Source organism: Phodopus roborovskii, unplaced genomic scaffold (genome assembly GCF_943737965.1).
Source record: "Phodopus roborovskii unplaced genomic scaffold, PHOROB, whole genome shotgun sequence".
Taxonomy (NCBI): domain Eukaryota; kingdom Metazoa; phylum Chordata; class Mammalia; order Rodentia; family Cricetidae; genus Phodopus; species Phodopus roborovskii.
In genome coordinates, this window is record NW_026125043.1 from 70542 (window position 1) to 91662 (window position 21121).

Below are 21121 nucleotides of genomic sequence, written 5' to 3' on the forward strand. Positions count from 1 at the left end.
AGATGCTCAACACAGGAAAAATTGCCTCTACACTTCCTGGTGAAACATTGGTCAAGCAAGACATTTGACTCCTCTTCACATAAATGAACTAAATGACAAAAGAAAGACTAGATGAGTAGGAGGCCCAAGTCATGCCTGAGGACCAAATCTTCCACTGCCTTTGGCAGGAAAAAGAAAATGGTTAATTTTGGCCACCTACATGGTCTTAAATATCCAAAATAAAGAGATTAACCAGAATTAAAATGATTCATTTTTTTTAACAGTTCAAGGAACTACACTTCTCAGACAGAGTACATAAGAGAGATTATTTGCACAGCATTCTCACTAATGATTCTATTCCTGACATTGCACAGACAAAAGACAAGACCTTAACTTACTTAACTTACTTCAACCCTTCAGTGTCCATCTGCAGGGTAAAAGAAAACAGTCCTATATTCTTAAGTATTGAGGCCAAATCTGTAAAAAGCTGTATTTACCAAGCATAGAGCACTGTCTCTGGAAAGAGCAGCCCTCACAGCTGTCATGTTCTGCACTCTGACCGTTCATGGTCAGTGATTAAAGGAGATTGCCACATGTCCTGTTGTCAAACTCAGGCTTGAAAAATGATTCAGGACAACCAAGTGATGTCCCTGGGACACTGTGTCACAATCCCGTACAAAAAGATCTTCCTCTTTTAGGTTACCAGTTAGCTGCTGGTGGTTGGCTGTGATTCTGGCTTGTGGGATCTGGATGTCACTCAGGTTTACCCATACTGTCCACCTGCACTGAACATGACACATGGGCTCTTTGTGCCTGGCATCTCCGGGCCCACTTACCTCTGAGACAGAGTGTCCTTCCCACCTCAGTCCTCCTTTGTTTACCCATACTGTCCACCTGCACTGAACATGACACATGGGCTCTTTGTGCCTGGTATCTCCGGGCCCACTTACCTCTGAGACTGAGTGTCCTTCCCACCTCAGTCCTCCTTTGTTTCTCCCATGTTTTCTTCTGTTTCAGCCCTATGGAATTCTGGGCACCCTAGTTCTTACTTTTGCCTTCCAGTTATTGTAACAAAGGAAGGAGAAAGAAACAACCTAATGCTGTCCCCTTCTGAGTTCTAAATGTCTAATACATAATAAAAATTTTTTAATTAAAAAAATAGATACTATGATTACCAGAGGGTTTAATGGAACCAGGAAGTTGTATAGGTATCACCGCTTTGGCTTAGACCACATGATTACATTAACCAAGATGGTAATGAAGTCACAGAGCATTTGCCTTCTTTATGATAACATTAGCAAGATGAGGTCAAGTCACATGGTTGCTTCCATCTGGATGACATCACCAGCCAAAATGGCAGCAAACAATGCTTGCTTTCTGATCAGGTGACCTCGGGTCTCTGGTATGAAGCACCCATCTCCCATCGGGCACAAGTCCCTGTGTGACCCACATATCTCACAAATGAACTGTGGGATATGACACACTTTTCTTTCAAAAGGCATTTTAGTTAGGTTAGCATGGATATGAGAAGAGATGGTACCTATGAGCTCCACAGGTAGAGCCCAAATTGCAAAATAAAGAAATAGAGGCAGGAATTGCATGGTCTCCGCCACTGAAGCAGGGTCCTACATAGCTGTCAGGGTACATATAATTATATCTCTCTTATATAGTGACTAAAGAGGGAGGCAAAGGAGATTTAACCACAATATAGTATTAGTTCAAACAGTAGTTAGCAGGTCTCACAGTCAAGCCTGCAGAAGAGACAAGGATGGGAAACAAAGTTGTTTAATAAAATTGCTTTAAAAAGAAAATTTCCAGGCCTTAGGTTAATAGTGCAGTTTTACTATCTGTTCACAAGTCTCTGGTCACCAGCTTGTTTAACTGGCTTCCTGGAGAGTCAGAAGACTGGAGGGAACGCTCCTTGTTAGAGAAGGGAGGTAAATTACCAGCCCCATTCTAGGATGAGGGGAAGGAGCCGGCAACTCAACAGTCACGCCTTCCTATCCTTCCAGCATTTGGTCTGATTTATACTCACATATATGAGTCAGTGGGCCTTAGGAAAAAAATGCCAGAAGAGCCTCCAAAAAATGTTAAAGGGGTCTTGGATCAGGTATGTTGTGTCTGTCAGTTAAAAAAAAAAAGATACCAATCAATTCTAGATTACAGTTTTTGTTTCAATCTTTAAAACTCAAGAAGTGGATATTAGCTATGTCCTCTTTTTTTGTACCCATAAAATCAATATTACTATGACACTAAAACCAAACACATAATAAAGCAAAAAAGTATAAAAGCAAGCAAGACAAGCATCTCTCATGACTGTAAACATAAAAATGTGTAGCCAAACATGAGCAAAGTGGATTCAACAATATTATAGAGTTATTCATAGTCCCTTTTGTATAAAAGAAACTAATCCAAGTAGGATTTGTTTCAAACATGCAACAAATACAATAAGTAACAATCAATATAACATACATTAAAAACATAACTAAGGAAAATCATATGATCACACAGTTGTGAGAGAAAAGCACTGAGTAGCCTCTTACTGGGAATATGTTCATCTCTAGACTTCATGAAGATCCTTGAATCTCAATCAAAACAGCCAGCGTACACAAAGATGTACATTTCATTGCATGACTCTAGTTGTTAGGCCCCTTACACAGGATGGTTTATTTCCTCTGAGGATCCACATAAAACTGCTAGAGAAACTGTCTAATCATCCCCATACCCAGCTGCAACTGTGTTCAGAAATCCAAGGTTGCTTGTCTTGAGGCAAGGTAATTGTCTCTACATAACAAAAAAAATCATTTTATGGATACAGAATTTTAAAACATGGACATTTCAAAGTTCAAGTTAAAATCTCAACAGACTAGATACTAAAAAGAGACCATCCTGGGAGACTATTCAATTTCACCTTCTGTGATCTTTGCCTGAGGAAACCAACCACATAGGTTCACAGGAGTCTCCTTCAAGTAACAAGAAAGTACACATTTCCCGAGATTTGACAGGATATGGTTTAATAATTATCTGACTTGACTATATAGAAAGCTCAGATCCCTGACCCACGAGCTGCCAGTGCTCACAGACCGACACACTCACTGTTTCCACAGTGAAAATATCGCCACCAGAACCTCCTGGCACCAGATAGTCCCATCTATAACAAGAACAGAGGAAGCCACCATGAGCACTGCAGGCAAGGCAGGTGTCGCCTCTCGCTGTGTGCCATGCCAGGGTTGTGTCAGTTCCCTAGGTCCCTGCAGGACACCTGACCTTCACATCTGCCCCTTTCCCTTCCCTCTTACTTCAGTCATCTGCTTGTCCCTTCTTGGTTTTATCGTCACTGCAGTAAGGAGCATACAAGCTCTATTTCAGATTTCCCCATTCAAAGACAAAGCCCTTCCTAAGGACTCCTCACAGGCACAGACAGTTAGCTAAAGGGGTATAAGGACTGCAAAAGAGATCTGGAAGATGGCAGCCCAAGAAAATGTCAAGCCAACACTGGCTTCCCAGAGCAGGTGGCACCAAGGGAGAAACTGACCTGAGAAATAGAGACTCGCCAGGTGATAGAGGACAAGACGGTAATCAAGTGAAACCACAGGGGAAGAAGGAACGGGACAAAACACCTCCCGTTTGATCGTCTCCAAGAAGACAAGGCTGAGGCAGAAAGGACAGGAAGTAGGTAGGCAGAGAGACAAGGAGAAGACTGTGATGTCAATGGATGCTGTTAAGTCATTGTCAGAAGAATCACTTCTAGTGCATTAGCCTGGGAGATGGTGATGCAGTGACATGGAGGGTGCATCTGAAGATGATAACACCAGCCAGTGGAGAAGAAAGCTTTCCCAGTGGTTCATGTGAAAGACACTGTAAGGGTCCTGACCTCACAGGGAGGTGGCAAGAAAGGATTCCAGAAAATGTCTGTGAATAACAAAGGACAGAGAGAAATTAAGGCTACTTGCCAGGTTTCTGTCTTGAATGAATGATTGGATTTCATTTTAGAAACAGGGAAAGCAGATTGTGTACTGTGTCCTCTAGGGTACAGATGTGAGAAAGAATTGCTTGTTTGTATTTAAAAATGTTGAGTTTGCAGTACACGGAAGATATTCCAACAGCATACAAATGTTGTCTAAATCCTTGAGAGAAATTTGCCCCACAGGTAGTTTGTAAAAATCATCTACATAAAAGTAGTGACTGAACACATAAAAATGGAAGATAATTTATAGTAAGGATAATGGGCTAATAGCAGAACCCTAAGAACTGACGTTGCATTGGCAAACTCTTCACACCAATCTCCAATGATTACATTATCGTTTACTGATTGTCACCACCAGATGGTCTTCACTCTTGCTCCAGAACTCACTGCTTTACTCCAAGATCCCTCATGCCTGGGATCATAAGAAACCCCACACTGTAATAGCATCAAAAACCTGGGGTAACTCATGGGCAATTTCATTCATAATAAAAGCAAATGCATGGCATCTAACCAGGAGTGGTGGCATGTGCCTGTAATGGCAGCTCGAGGAGGTGGAGGCAGGGGATCACAAGTTCAAGGACAGCCTGGGATACATAGCAAAACTGTGTTTCAGAGAGATAGAGATGATAGACAGATAGATGTATGATGGATGGATAGATAGATAGATAGAACTACCCATCTTTCATATTGTGCTTTCCTATAAATATGTGCTATTTGTTAGACCAATTTAAAAATAGAAGCTAAAAGCACACGAAAAACTATACTGATGTAAGAGTTCACCAATTTCAGTATATATTTAGATTTTCCCATTTTTCTATTTTCCTCTTGAGTATAGTCGAATTAAGTACTTTCTAGTAATGACTAATATAAGAATCTCCCACCTTTCAGACTACTATGTCTCCCTTTCTCCCCTCATCTGCTATACCAGGTGATCAGATGCAAAGCTGCTGTACTCTGGAAGCCTGGGGCCCCACTGAACATTGAGGAAATAGAAGTGGCCCCACCAAAGGCAAAGGAAGTTCGAGTAAAGGTAACACAAAATCCACATTTCCACATCAAAACCAAACCAAAGCTGTTTACTGCAATTATTCATCCTTTTCAGAATCCCTCCTCAAAAAGAATACTACATTTTCTTCTGTCTAGAAAAGGTTAGGCAGAATTAGTGTTTATTCATACTAAGTAGAATAAGGAAACTCATTCAATGGTGTTTTTCAAGCTTGAATACATGCTTGGAATAACTGAGGAGCTTGAAAAACACTAACTGCACCTCATCCCTGAGATTCTCAAGTTATGGACTGAAGGCTTGGGGTGGCACATATCCCCAGATGACTCTAACTGGTTCCCAGAGAGTTAGAATGCAGCTCATCTGACTTGTGTCTCAAGGTCATTAGATTATTTCCATTAAGAGCATGTATTATTTATGGATAGGCTATGAGGAGATAGTTCTAAGTTACCCTACCTACACAAACCATACCTTCTTTTCAAGGAACCTTCTCTAGTATCTATTCTCTACTGAGTGCGGTGGGCAGTATTTACCAATCCCTATCGAGTATACTCCAACAAGGTTACAGCTCATACAACTACTTTAGACTCAAGACACCCAACCATTTTCTGACAAGCTACAGGTTGACTCTCTCACCTGTGTATTTGAGCCCAAATATAGAGCCAGGTGGGTGATGGCAAGCGGTAGAAGGGCTGTGTAGGGGTGGTGCTGTTAGCCATTCTTATCCAATGGTACATAAATGGAGAAAATCTATCTGCTGAAGATTAACAGGACATTGCCAGCTCCAGCGTCAGAACCAGAAGAAAACAATGAACACAAAAACAGGTTGTTTGGTGCAATTCTGGGTCCGTGAGGTTTCAATGCACTTCCTACAGTTGGGTCACAAGCACAACACAGCAGTGACTTACAATAAAGTGGAATGGAATTGTTAACACACCTTTTAAGTGCATTTTGCAAAATAAACTAAAACTATAGTTAAATAGGTAACGTTACTCTTTTCTGTCTTATGTCCCAACCTTTTAATTCTACAATTAGTTGTCTTCTTCTACAATTCCACCCTCAAGAAAGGGCCAGGTGAGATCTTCAGCATTACTCTGGGGTGATTTCAACTGGACTCCCACCTTAGAACCAAGTATGTGAACACTTGGCACTCAGTTGACATTGCTATTTGTGAAGGGTTACGAAGAAATGCAGCCTTGCCAGAGGAAGCAGGGACAGCTTTTGGGAGCTCCTAGCCTTACCTTACATCTTGTATGCGCTCTGGTACGGTTTTTTTTTTTTTTTTTTTTTTTTTTTGTGGGTTTTGTTTGTTTGTTTGTTTGGTTGGTTGGTTGGTTGGTTGGTTGGTTTTTTTTTTTTTTTTTTTTTTTTTTGTTAAAGATGTGTTCTTCCCATTTCTTGCTCTGGCTGTCTGCTGCCATGTCCCCCCCCCCTCCATACTCAAAGCTACCACTGGAACCATAGCTCAGTACAGATTCTTCCCTCAGTGAGTTGTTTGGGCCATGATAATGTATAGCATTGGTGGAGAATGCCCACAGTGTACTTCCCCAGCTTCTCTTCTGAGTCCATTAAACTGTGAGTCGGCATTATATCTTGGAAAACAGTTGAAGAAAAACACGGTTCCTTTTCATAAGTAATTATTGACAATGGTCAATGATGAGAGCTGAATAGAAGCCAATGCACTGGAAACCTTCCCAGAGCAACAGATCTAAAGCTCCTTCAATGACAGATAAGTCTCAGCTCTCTGCTTCCCACGCAGATGGTGGCCTCAGGAATCTGTGGCACGGATATAAAAAGTCTGGGGTCAGAAGAACTTGCCCAGTTTTGCCCCATCATTATGGGCCATGAAGGAACTGGACTAGTCGAGAGTGTGGGAGAAGGAGTAAGCACAGTGAAAACGGGTAAGACGCAACAAAGGGCATCGAGAAATGGCTGGTTTGGGATCCCACAGCAGAAAACCAATTTAAGGGCATCCCTTAAATGTGTCATAAGGAAGCAAACAAAAAGAAACGTGAAGCACTGCCCACTCACTTCTCAGGTGTGGGGGGGTCATAGCTGCCTCTAAATTACAGGGCAATTCTAATGGGATTTAGTCTTCACATTTATAATTTGAAGCAGAAGGCACCAAATCTAGAGCTAATGAAGACACAGGTGAGGAGACATCAATGACAAGAAATGAGTCAACTGGGGTACACTACTGAATTATATAAATAAAGTGAGGGCAATGGCCCATATTGTTTGGTTGGGTCTCTTGGATCCCCTGGACCAACAACATTCACTGACATTGGGATTTTGACAGTGGCTACTGGAGGGAGCACTATCACCTGATGTTTGGAAATCTCATTTGTGTGGGTGTGTGGGTGTTTGTATAGCTATGTGTATATGTACATATAAATGTGTAGATATGTAAGTGTATATAGCTATATAGATATACATATAGTTATGTATAAACTGTATAAATGCATATTTAGATGTGTGTATAGATATGCATCAATTGCATATAGATATGTATTTGTGTGTATATGTGCATATATGTATATAAGTGTGTGTGTATATACGTATTTATTATGTGTTGGTTTTTTTTCTTCTTTTTTGCCATGCACATTTGCTTTTATTTCTCTGGGGTACATATCTGTGGTCAATTGGTAATGCATTTTTAACCTTTTGAAACACTTACTATTTTTTCTTATTTTACATATCAATCCCAATTCCTTCTCCCTCCCATGTCTTCCAACCCCCCCCTTCCCATCCCATTCCATGCCACACTACACAGGGAGGGTGATGCCTTCCAGGAGGCATCAACAAAATCTGTCAAGTCACTTGGAGTAGGGCATAGGCCCTTACTTGTGTCTCTAGGCTAAGAAAGCATCCTCCATGGGGAATGTGCTCCCAAAGTCCTTCTGTGAACCAGGGATACCTCCTGGTTCCACTGAAAATTCTCTGGATTTCTTCAGTGTCTGTTGTCATGTTCCTCTTTTCATTTCTGATTTTGTTGATTTGCATGTTCTCTCTCTGCTTTTTGGTTAGTTTGGATAAAGGTTTTTTTCTGTATAGTTGATTTTCTCGAAAAACCAATTCTTTGTTACATTGATTCTTTGTATTGTTTTCCTAGCTTCTACTTTATTGATTTCATCCCTCACATTGTTTATTTACTGGCATGTACTCTTCAGTGGTGAGTTTGCTTCTTTTTATTCTAGAGTTTTCAGTTGTGCTATTAGTTCTCTATTGTGACTATCCTCTGTTTTCTTCCTATGGGCACTTAGTGCAATGAACTTTCCTTGTAGCACTGTTTTCAAAATGTTCATAAGTTCAGGTACGTTGTGTCTTCATTCTCATTGAATTCTAGGAAGTCTTTAATTTCTTTCTTTATTTCTTCCTTGACACAGGAATGGTGCAATTGCACCATGAGTTTCCATGAGTTTGTAGGGTTTCTGCAATTTGTGTTGTTGTTGAATTCCAACTTTAAAGCATGGTGATCTGATAAGATATAGGGAACACTTGCAATTTTTGTATCTTTTGAGGTTTCTTGTGTTGCCTAGTATGTGGTTAATTTTAGAAAAGGTTCTATGTGGAACTGAGAAGAAGGTATATTCTTTTGTGTTTGGATGGAATAGATGTCTGTTAAATCCAATTGGGACATAACTTCTGTTAGTTCGTTTGTTTCTTTGTTAAGTTTCTGTCTGGTGGTCCTGTCTAGTGGTGAGAGTGGGATGTTAAAGTCTCCCACTATGAGTGTGTGAGATTTTATGTGAGCTTTGAGTTGTAGTAGCATTTCTTTTATAAATGTGGGTGCCTTTGTATTTGGAGCACAGATGTTCAGAATTGAGACTTTGTACTGATGGATTTCTACTATGATGAATATGAAATTACCTTCATCTCTTTTGCTTGATTTTGGTTTGAAGTCTAACTTGTTAGATATTAGGATAGCTACACCTGCTTACTTCTTGGATCTATTTGATTGGAAGATCTTTTCCCAACCCTTTACCCTGAGGTAATGTCTGTCTTTGAGGCTTAGATCTGTTTCTTGTACACAGAAGATGGATTCTGTCTTCATATCCATTCTGTTAGCCTGTGTCTTTTTATAGGTGAGTGAAAACCATTAATGTTGAGGGAAAGTAAGGACCATTGATTGTTAAGTCTTGTTTGTTTGTTTTAGATTGGTTGTTGGTGGTGGTATTGTGAGTATATTTGCCCTGCTTTTTCTTTTGGGTTCTGGTAAAGTGGGATTATCTATTGCCTATGTGTTTGTGAGTGTAGTTACCTTCCTTGGGTTAAAGTTTTCCTTCCAGAACTTTTTGTAGGGCTGGATTTGTGGATATGTATTGTGAAAAATCTGGCTTTGTCATTGAATATCTTCTTTTCTCCATCTATAATGATTGAGAGATTTGCTGGGTATTATAGCTGGCGTCTGTGGACTCTTAGTATCTGTAGAACATGTATCCAGATCCTTCTGACTTTGAGAGTTTCCATGGAAAAGTTAGGTGTAATTTTGATAGGTCTTCCTTTATATGTTACCTGGCCTTTTCCCTTCGCTGCTCTTAATATTCTTTCTTTATTCTATATGTTAGGTGTTTTAATTATTATGTCTCGAGGGGTCTTTTTCTTTGGTCCAGTCTATTTGGTGTTCGGTATGCTTCTTGTATTTTCATAGGCATGTCCTTCTTTAGATTGAGAAAGTTTTCTTCAATGATTTTGTTGAATATGTTTTCTGCACTTTTGAGCTGGGCTTTTTGCCTTCTATGCCTATTATTCTCAGCTTTGGGCTTTTCACATTGTCCCATATTTCCTTGATGTTTTGTATTAAGTATTTGTTGGATGTAATGTTTTCTTTGGTCAATGAATCTATTTCCTCTAGTTTATCTTCAATACCTGAGATTCTCTCTTCAATCTCTTGTATTTTCTTGGTTATGCTTGCATCTGTAGTTCCTGATCGTTTACCCAGTTTTTCTATTTCCAGCATTCCCTCAGTTTGTGTTTTCTTTATTGTCTCTATTTCAGTTTTCAGTTCTTGAACTGTTTGAATTGTTTCCTTCATCTGTTTGATTGTTTTTTTCTTGGCTTTCCTTACTTTCTTTAAGAGATTTGTTCTTTTCTGCATGGGGGGGGGCTTGGTCTTTTCCTCTACTTTTCCTCTATTTCTTCTAAGTTTTTGTTTCTTCTTTCATTTCTTTAAGGCACTTTCTCATATCATCTTTGAGGGCCTCTATTATTTTTATGAAATTATTTTTTAAGTCATTCTCTTCTGCTTCATCTGCTTTGGTGTGTTCAGGTCTAGTTGGTGTAGAGTTTCTAGATTCTGGTCTTTCTATTGTTGTGTGTTTTCTTGTATTGCCGTCTTCCCATTGCTTCTTCACAAAAGTGCAGGTGGAGTCTGTCTCTCTCTCTACCCTGCACTCCTGGTGGGTGTAGGTGGGTCAGGAGTTTGATGTCTGTAAGTCTGGATGATCCCAGCTCTCTTGGAGGTCTCTGGCAGAGGGCAGACGATGGGGCCCAAAGATCAGATGAGGGCAGCCTCAAAGTGGTCCCAGGTGGATAGGGCAGATCCAGTATGCTCAGAACCAACCCAGGAATTTCCAAGGAGGTGGAAGTAATATTGGATCTGCTCTCTGGCCCAAAGCTCACCCCAAGCAGTGGGCCCAGCAGAGCCAAGGGCCTATGTGTTCATTTTTAAGCTCATAAAATAATGTTTCATCGTGTCTTTTCAAAAATATTTTTAGTGTTATTCATCTTTCCTCGTTCTTTCTCCCTTGTACTACCCTACTTTTCCCTCCCCAGTTTAGTCCTTACCCCCCATTTCTTCCCTTTCCTCCTTCATAGCATCTTTGTCCTATAGCCTCCTCTCTAGAACGCCTCTCTTCATTGCCCATGGTTCCTTTTGCTTTCCTGACTTCTGAGGTTACTCCAAGATTTATATTCAAATACAAATTATAAATTCACAAACATAAGACAACATTGGCATTTGTCTTTCTAGATTACCTTATCCACAATATTCTCCAGCTCCATCCAGTTTCCTGTAAATTGTATGAATTCATTTTCTTTGCAGTTGAAAACAATACCATTGAGTATCAGGATCGTGATTTTATTATATTTGCATCACCTGAAGAACATATAGGCAATTTTCATTTTGTCACTGCTCTCCATATGGGGGCAATTCATATAGCTCAGCATTATCTGTGGAGTAGAATATTGAGTTCTTTGGGCTTATAATGAAGACCTAGCTGGGTCATACAATAAACAAATTTTGAGGGTTTTTTAAAATATAATTCTGCATGCTAATTTGAAGAATGGCTACAAATCCAGAGTGGATTCTAGTGTGCAATGCCACCAACAGTGACTAAGGTGTCACCTCTGCAGACATCTTCGCCAACATTTGTTGCCCATTGTTTTCTTGATCCTAAGCTATTCTGACTAGGATAAGATGAAGTTTCAAAGTGGTTTTAATTTGCATTTCCCTCATTTCTAAGATTGTTGACCAATTTTTTAGATATTTCTTGGCCATTTTCACTTCTAAGAACTCTCTGTCTAGGTCATTGGCCCCTCTTTTCAAATTGGATTATTTCCTTGATCCTTTGTTCTTTGAGATCTTTGTCTATTCTGGATATTAAATTTCTATTAAATATAAATCTGGCAAAAACTCTTTCTCACTCTGGGCTTCCTCTTCACTCAATTGATGGTTCTCTTTGTTATACAGAAGCCTTTTGGTTTTATGAGGCCCCATTTGTCAATTCTTGGCCTTAATTGCTGAGCAAGTGTAGGCCTATTCAGAAATTCCTTTCCTACACTGATATCTTGTAGAGCACTCCCTAAGTTTACTTCTAGAAGTTTCAGCATTGCAGATTTCACGTTGAAGTCTCTGATCCATTTGGAGTTTTTTTTTTCTCCCCCCACCCTTTGAGGAGTAATAGATATTGGTCTAATTTCAATCTTCTGTATATAGATATCCAGTTTTCTCATCACTATATGTGGAAGCAATTGTTTTTCCCCAGTGTAGTTTTGCCACCTATCAAATGGCTATAAGTATATGCACTTATGTTTGGGTCTTCTATTCTGTTCGACTGACCTACCTGTCTGATTTTTGCTAGTATTATAGCTCTGTAATACAAACTTAAATATGGTATGATAATTTATACAGCATTGTTCTTTTTGGTCAGGATTGCTTAGGCTATCCTGGAACTTCCATATATATTTTAGGGGTTTTTGTTGTTGTTGTTCTATTTCTGTGAAGGATGTTATGGGAATATTCATAGGGATTACATGAATCTGTAAATTTTATACAACGGCAACTTTCACAATATCAATCTGCTAATCCATGAGCATGGGAGTCTCTTCCCTTTTTTAATGCCCTCCTCAATTTCTTTCTTCTCAGCTTTGAAGTTTTCACTGTAGAAGTCTTTGAACTGCTAAACCTAAAATCAAAGTAGAAGAGCCTAAATTCTAACAAAGCCTTTAAATTAAAATTTACAATAAATTTCTATACTTGGCAGTATCATACAATGAATCAGTCAATAAACTGGTCCCAAGCAAGACATTGTGATCTTCTCCTCCTAAAAAGCAATTTAAAAATAGGAATATGTTTGTTCTCCAAGCCACAAAGAGAGAGATGAAGGACAACTCAGAATACGACTTGTTGGCAATCTTTCCCCAATCCTGAGCCTCATTCTTTGAGCACTGTATCTATTTTGACTGTAGTCCCACAGTGGAAGTTAATGTAGAGTACATAAGATGTAGTTGAATGCTGTCTTAGCGTTTCTTACGATGTGAAGAGACACCATGACTACAGCAACTCTTAAAAAGGAAAAACATTTGATTGGTGTAGCTTTCAGGGGTTTAGTCTAGTATCATCATGGTGCGACATGGTGACATACAGGCGGGCATGGTGCTGGAGAAGTAGCCCAGTGTCCTATCTTGATTTGCAGGCAACAGAAAGTGGTCTGTTTCACTGGGCATAACTGAAGCACATGAGACCTCAAAGCCCACCTCCATAATGACACACTTCCTCCAATGAGACCACACCTACTCCAATAAGGCCACACCTCCTAATAGTGCCACTCCCTTTGGGGGCCATTTTCTTTCAAACCACCACAAGACACACAATGAAAGTCTTTGCCTGGGTATTCCAAATATGGGGCCAGCTTCTAGAGATTCAGCCATGGCCTGGGGCTGAACAGGATGCTGAAAACATGTTTGTGATCAAACACAATTAAACATGGAAACAGTTCTTCATTATGACATCTTTTTGGAGCCTTGCTATTGATGGTCTAAGAAATCAGACTTCTCAACACCAGCACCCTGATCAATTACTTTGCTTTTTAGGTGATAAAGTCATCATCTTATGCTTACCACAATGTGGAGAATGTAACACCTGCCTCAATTCCAAGAACAATATTTGTAAAGAAGTTAGGTAAGTCATCATAACTATCTTTTTGAATGTCTAATTCAGTTTTACTGGAAGAGATTTCAACTTTTTAATGCAACATAAAGTTTGTTTCCTTTCACCTCTAAAGACTGTCAGGAACACATCTGACGTCTGAAGGCAACAGCAGAATTACCTGCAAAGGGAAGATAGTGTATCAATATATTACTACAGGCACCTTCTCTGAATACATAGTCATAAAGGAAATCTCAGTCGCCAAGATTGACGAAGGTGCTCTTCTGGAGAAGGTGTGCATAATTGGCTGTGGATTTGCCACTGGCTTCGGTGCTGCAATCAACTCTGCCAAGGTGAGGGGCATTTGCACCCATTTTTAAATAGAACTAATAGGATAAGGAGGTGAAACCCCTCTCACATCGGGATACCACCTGGTAATCTACCTGCAAAAGCAAACAGACTTACCTCTAAGCACTGTTAAGTTTCTTAAATTATTTGATTGCCTCCCCATGCACTTCCTGCCATCTATGACTATAGGTATACAGGCTTTAAATACGACACAATTATAATATGACTATATCTTTCCATATTCCAGTTTGTTTAATTTAACAAACAATGGTAAAAGTTTTCACTATGCTGCTGCTAAAAACTCATCAAGTTTACATTCTAATTTAATAGTATGTCACTTAGTAGTAAATGTTAAAAAGAGAAAGGGAGAGACTGAAAATGTACTTCAAGGACAGAACATAGTCTGCAACCTAGTGTGCACAAGGCCCTGGATTCAATCTAAGTATACCAAATGTCTTAGTTAAGGTTTCTATTGCTGTGAAGAGACACCATGTCCGAAACAACTCTTATATTTTGGGCTGTGAGCCTAGCCTTTAATGGCTGAGCCATCTCTCCAGGCCCCAAGGTAACTCTTATGAAAGAAAATATTTAATTGGGGTGGCTTGCCTATAGTTCAACAGGTTAGGTACATTGTCATCATGGTATGAAGCAAAGCAGCACACAGGAAGACGTGGTGCTGGAGAAGAAACTGAGAGTTCTTCCATCTATACCCACAAACAACAGGACATACCGTCTCACTGGAGATGGTATATATGAGCTATATGAAACAGCAAAGCCTCATAGCCCATGCCCCACAGTGACACACTTCCTCCAACAAGACACACCCACTCCAACAAGGCCATACCTCCTAATAGTACCACTTCCTTTGGGGACCATTTTCTTTCAAACCATCACAACAAATAAAAATTTAAAAGTATAAGAGAACCAATAGAGAGGTGATTACACTGGCCAGGGAATTTCATTCTGATCAAATGGGCTACAGATAAACTGCTTTGGAATATCATGCTAACCATCCCATCTCAATTTTTTAAGGGGCTTTTGACATTTAAGTCTTTGCATTGTCCACTGTCCTTTAGTCTCAGGGTTACACACAGAGATGGGATATGTCTTAGTCAGCTTTGTGTCTATGACAAGATCCCCATAATAATCACATTGCAAAGAAGGAAGGTTTGTTTTAGCTCACTACCTCAGAGATTTTAGCCTGTGATGTGGTCTTGGGAGATATCTTGGGGCAGTAAGTCAGGACATGGAATGCAGAGTGGGACAAAGATGATCATCTCATGGTACCCAGAATCAGAAAGATTTTAAATGGGAGACAAAAAGAAAGGAGGGCTGGTGTCCTCAAGTCCCCTGAGGGAATATGCCCATGATGTTTTCCTTCCACTGGGCTCCTTCTGCTACTTACTTATATTGTCAAGGGCTGAGGAGTAGGCCTTTATCACATGTGTCTTTAGAGCATGTTCAATGCAAGATGCAAACTATACCAGGTTGGAAGGGGTTCAATTTAAATTGGTGCTACAGTACATGCTGCAAAGGAAGGAAGGAAGGAAGGAAGGAAGGAAGGAAGGAAGGAAGGAAGGAAGGAAGGAGAAGGGAATGAAGGAAAGGAAAGGACAGGACAGGACAGGAAAGGAAAGGACAGGACAGGACAGGACAGGACAGGACAGGACAGGACAGGACAGGACAGGAAAGGAAAGGAAAGGAAAGGAAAGGAAAGGAAAGGAAAGGAAAGGAAAGGAAAGGAAAGGAAAGGAAAGGAAAGGAAAGGAAAGGAAAGGAAACCTCCATGAGCAGTGGCTCTGAAATGACTTGGAGTTTTCAGTGGAAAAGAGAAAGGGAAGTCTGCAAGAAGATGGAGGTATTTGAAATAATTAAAAACTGTTTATAATTAAAGAAATACTTTATCCAAATGAATCTTAAGATTCAGTGAAATTTCATTACATTACTTCCATTCATGCTAATTCCATCCTGGAACTTGAAACTGTCCTTGTAGGTAGGTTTTTGTTCCTGTGGTTAAAGTATCACACACCTAGAAACAGCCTGAGAAACTAAAATTTTCTAGATGTATTTTACTTGAAAATGTCCTGTCCTCCTGTCTCATAAAAAGCAACTGTCTTGTCCTCCCCAAGTCAATGAGGACACAGAGGACTGTGGAGCAGTTCACTGGTAGAAGCTTTCTTCCTAACATGAGACTTGACATCACTCTCTACCCAGAAGGAAAAGTTTATGTTCTTGTTCCTTTGCCTTTGTGTCCAGGTGACCCCAGGCTCCACCTGTGCTGTGTTTGGCCTTGGAGGTGTCGGTCTGTCTGTCATCATTGGCTGTAAAACAGCTGGAGCAGCCAGGATCATCGGTGTAGACACCAACAAAGACAGGTTTGCAAAGGCCAAGACAGTGGGTGCCACTGAGTGCATAGACCCTCGAGACTTTGAGAAACCCATTCAGAAAGTCTTATTTGATATGATGAATGGTGGAGTAGACTTCTGCTTTGAGGTCACTGGAAACCCAGAAACAGTGGTATGTGATCTTTGGAAGTAAAAATTACCAGTATGTTATACCAGTTGTTGTTTCGTATTTTAAATGAATGAACATCTTACAATTCCTTCTACATTCCTCTATTTAATTTTCCTTGTGGTCCATGACATGCTCACTATATGATTCTGTCCATTTATTTCCCAACTGAATCTACAAGTCTGCTATTGAGTTTGTTTACCCCTCTTTCCAAAATACTTTTCCTTCAATTAAGCATAAAGGAGCCCCAGTCAGAAATTACATGACCACAGATAGCCTGAAATGACTATAATTTTCAAGCCAGAAAACTTAAGTGAGATAAGGCTCCACTATTGTCATATAGAACAATGAGCTCTTTACTTTCAGTAGAAATCTTTCATGTTAGATGTGAGCTTCCGAACCAAGAAAAGAATGGCCTCATTTGACTAAATGGGTCATTTCCAAAAAATAAAGAAAAGAGTGGTGGTTTTTCTGCCTGAACAAGCTTAACATATGAAGATAAACATGAAAGGCAGTCACACCAAACTCTGAGGGGAGCTTTCTTTTGGTCTTGAAGGAATGATGCATTATGGCTGCATGGATCCATCTTCCAAGAAGTTACATAGAAAGCCAAGAGGAGTCCCTTCCAACCTGGGTCTTTTTCCCATAATTCAGAATTTCTTATAGACAGAAGAGCTTTTATCCCAGCCTTGTTCTGAGAAATAGCCTTTGAAAATAACTAATGGAAGATAGCAGTGATCACTTTGTTAGCATGCCATATGAAACAATTATGTGACTGACCCTTCTGATATCTAAAAGAAAAACATCAACTCAAACCAACAGCCCACATCACAGTCCTTAGAAAAATTACTGTCATTTTTATTACCACAATGGTCTATAATGATCTCCATCTTTACCCAATTTGTTGAATCCTAAAATGCCAAGTACTATTCTAGGCAGAAACAATATCTTACCTATGTTGTAGAACATCTTCATAATACTGATCATAATTGAAGTCAAAGTTCATTTCGCATGGAGCTGACTAAGAGTGGGTCAAACTCTTAAGTAGGTGATTTTATCTTTTTTTCTGTCTTACATTGCTTTACAACAGGAAACTGCCCTGGCCTCCTGCCACAAGGACCATGGTGTCTGCGTGATTGTTGGATCAATTGCATCTTGGGTTCAAATCAACATTAGTAGCCAGTTGTTCTTCTCAGGACGAACTCTGAAAGGATCAGTTTTGGGAGGTATGTCCAGAAGAAACTAAATACTAAGAATGAGGAGCTAGAAGGAAGAAATAGAAAAATGGCTCAGAGGTGCCTAAAAAAATGCATCAATCAATTCTAGATTGCAGCTCTTGTTGAAAACCCAAGTTAAGAACTGGGTCCTGGCTATGCCCTCTGTCCTTTCATAAGCTTTATTTCATGCTAGGAGGGGGAAAGGAAAAAGATGAGTTTTTTTATTGACTTGTAAAACAAGCAAACAATGCAGAAGTGTCTAGGTGCTGGGGATATAGCTCAGTAACAGAATATTCCATGTCAATTGCCGAAGTCCTAGATTCAAAGCTTCCCAAACTTCAACAGTATTGAAATCAATCACTGTGCCCCAGCTTTAAGTTTAAGTCTTCTAAAGTTTTTATATTTTAAATGATGGAAAGTAAAGCATTCCATGAAATGATTTATTTCTCTGGATAAGAGTATTTGCATTTGTCTGTTACTAAAGCACCCTCCCTTTGATAGTATTCCTTGAAAATTATTAATCCATCATTTTTCATATGTTCGAGTTGAGATAGTGACAGCTCATTTCTCTGGAATAAGATATTATACTGCTTTGACAATGACTACTAATAGTTGAAAATATACCTGAAGGAATCCCAGTGGACATTTATATAATTTAGCTGGTGTACAGCTTCTTAATAGTCTCCCACTAAAATAATAAATTGCAGCAAGTATTTTGGCATACCTACAAAAATACTTCATTAGATCACCAATAAAAACAAAAGAAAAATAAACAAGGCTGCAGCAAATAACAATAGTTAGAATTTGTGGTTACATATAGAGTTCAGTTGGAAGAGGTTGGGGCAGTTTTAAGAATAGGTAGAAAAACTAGAGAACCCAATGGAATGAAGAAAGGCAAGCATGAGGATTGCAAAGATGGCTCAGCAGTTCTAAGCATGCCTGTTTTGCAAAGGACCAGAGTTCTTAGCATCCACATGATATGACACTAGCTTCAGGAGATTCAGTATCTCTGGCCTCCTATAGCACCTGTACTACACACACACACACACACACACACACACACACACACACACACACACACGGTAGTAGGTAGTAATAATGAAAATAATCTTTTTTCTCTCTCTCTTTTATAAGACTGTGCTATTGAGCACATCTTTATTTTTAATTATTATTTATTTTTATATGTGTGGCATATTTGTCTATACCACATACATGGCTGGTACCCATGGAGGCCAGAAGAGGGTGTCAGATACCTTGAAACTAAAGTTACAGACAGTTGTAAACTGACCCATGAGCATAAGGAATGGTACCCATGTCCTCTGGAAGAGCATCCAGGATTCTTAACTACTGAGCCACCTCTCCAGTCATATCTTTTTTTTTTTCTTCAGAGAAAATCAAGCAGCTAACAAAATCCCATCACAAAGTTATGAGTGGAAGGCACTAGGCAGGATACAGATCACACCCTGCAGCTACACTATGCTTTCCTCTTCCATACAGGAGGCCAGAAAACATTGGTTGTGACTCACTGGCCAAGGTACCATAGATTGTTTGACTTGTCTATAAAGCTGCATGTCAAAACACACAAATACACACATGCACCACATGTGTACGCGCACACACATGGAGGGGGAAGCCATTTCTATGCTTTTAGAGCGTGCAGTGCTGAAGATAAAAACTAGAGCCTCATGCACACAGCCACGTATTCTCCCAACTGGAGCACTTCCCCAGCCCCTCCTTCTAACCTTTTCATTCATTTCTGCATCCCAAGACTATGGCCTTTGTTATATATTTGGTTTGAATTCACTGATCTACAGAGATTATAACCTAACACCAGGGACATTGCAAGATGTGATGTACTTTCTGTTGGCTTTGATTATGTCTTCTATGTCCAAGGCACAGAGGTTCTTGGGAAGAGTACAACCATGAGTGTGGGCTATCTGGTTGGAATAGCATCTGTCCTGATGGGACAAATTGATGGGAGAGCAAAACAGCTAGTAGTTTAACATGACCTTTCTTTCTTCCTGTCATCCTTCCTATTTTCCTTCCTTCCCTTTTTCCTTAATCTCTTTTCTTATGATTTGAGAATTTCAAATGCATGTATATGGTATTGTCAAATCCACACCCCATCCCCACATGGCCTTTCTTTTATAATAAAACCTCATGAGTAGAATCTTTCATAAACCTGTGTGCTTTTTTGTATCTCCAGGCTGGAAAACCAAGGATGAAATACCTAAGCTGGTTTCAGACTGTATGGCAAAGAAGTTTAACCTAGATCCACTGATTACCCATACCCTGACTCTTGACAAGGTCAATGAAGCAATTCAGCTAATGAAAAATGGGCAATGGTAAAAGTCCTTTCTAATCTGGGTGTGTGTATGGGGACAGAGAGGTTGTCATTGCTACAGATGCTGCACAGACAAAAGATCTCTCAGGAGTTCAAAGCCTCCCCTTGCCCTCCAAATTTTGCTTTATTGCTGATTTATAAAATATGTGATCCTTCAAATACTAAGGTAGCAAATATCTTTAGCATTATACTTTACACAACACAGAACTAAAGATGCCATCCCCTGAAGGTGTGGTCCAAGTTTAGGAACATAGTTTACAGAGCTAAAGAAATGCCTCAATGCCTCTGCAAGCAAAAAGAAAAAAGAAAAAGAAAGAAAAAGAAAGAAAGAAAGGAAGGAAAGAAGGAAGGAAGGAAGGAAGGAAGAAAGAAAGAAAGAAAGAAAGAAAGAAAGAAAGAAAGAAAGAGAAAAGAAAAGAGAAGAAAAGCACCTGCCACAGGATGAACATCTAATCCCGGCATCTACTTAAATGTGGTTGGAGGGAACTGGCTCCACAAGGCTGTCCTCTGTCCTCTGCCTTCCTTATGCACACCTTGGCTCATGTCTATTCCCCACTCCTCTCCAGAATAATAAGAACATGGAAAGAAATATTGAGCCCATTTTACAAAGAGGCCATTTTTGTCATTGTCACAGTTTTATTTCTGTGTGGGGCCTGTCTATAAGATTACTAATTCTAACACCTCTTTAATCTCCCCAAGAGAAATTAACCATAAATGGAATCAGCATTTTTCACAGTTTAAAACTCCTCACCTCCTTTAGTACCCTGAGAACTGCATGCTATTTTGTTCAGTTTTCTCGAAGTTTGTTAACCTGCCCATTTTTTATCCAATCTCAAGGGAAGACACTCTAGCTTATAGATCTAAAGCACAAGGATTTTAATCCAAAGCATATGTTGCTCCAGAAATTGATTGATGTTTTGTTTTTCTTTTTCCTTTTTTGTAGTATCCGCTGTGTCCTGTTACCTTAATTACAAGACCTGAAGCATTTCATCACTAACTTGCATTCTGTATTATTGTGATTTAGAAGAATCAACCACACAACGCTTTCTACTTCCTTGCCTTTCTACTCACTCACAAAAATCTTGTATCAGGCTTCTCACCTGACCACACCATCAAATGCCACGACCCAGTGCCATACAGGACCAGCCTCCCATTTACAGCCATACTGAGGTTGATTTGAACCACCCAATAGCACATTCTGCAGATGAAGGCATACCAAGATGCTCCAGTGGCACAGCTGCCTCTACGTCTGGACCCACATTTCCTCACCCACTCATCTTCCCCACACTGCATGGATCTACACATGAATCTCTGTATATTGTCCACAAGAATCAGAATTCCCACCAGAGAAGCTACTGAAACTGATAAACAACTGAGCAAACTT

General features: G+C 39.8%; 1 protein-coding gene across 1 annotated transcript; it reads left to right on the top strand.

Annotated features, from left to right (window-relative positions):
* The first annotated feature begins 1496 nt into the window (after positions 1–1496).
* On the top strand, positions 1497–20819 carry LOC127217025 (alcohol dehydrogenase 6). The gene is made up of 9 exons (XM_051177908.1): positions 1497–1534; positions 4835–4976; positions 6709–6850; positions 13263–13350; positions 13454–13670; positions 15922–16182; positions 17267–17402; positions 19600–19738; positions 20681–20819. Exons 1-9 carry the CDS (start codon positions 1497–1499, stop codon positions 20703–20705), a joined length of 1188 nt encoding a protein of 395 aa, XP_051033865.1. The 3' UTR covers positions 20706–20819.
* Positions 20820–21121: the final 302 nt, after the last annotated feature.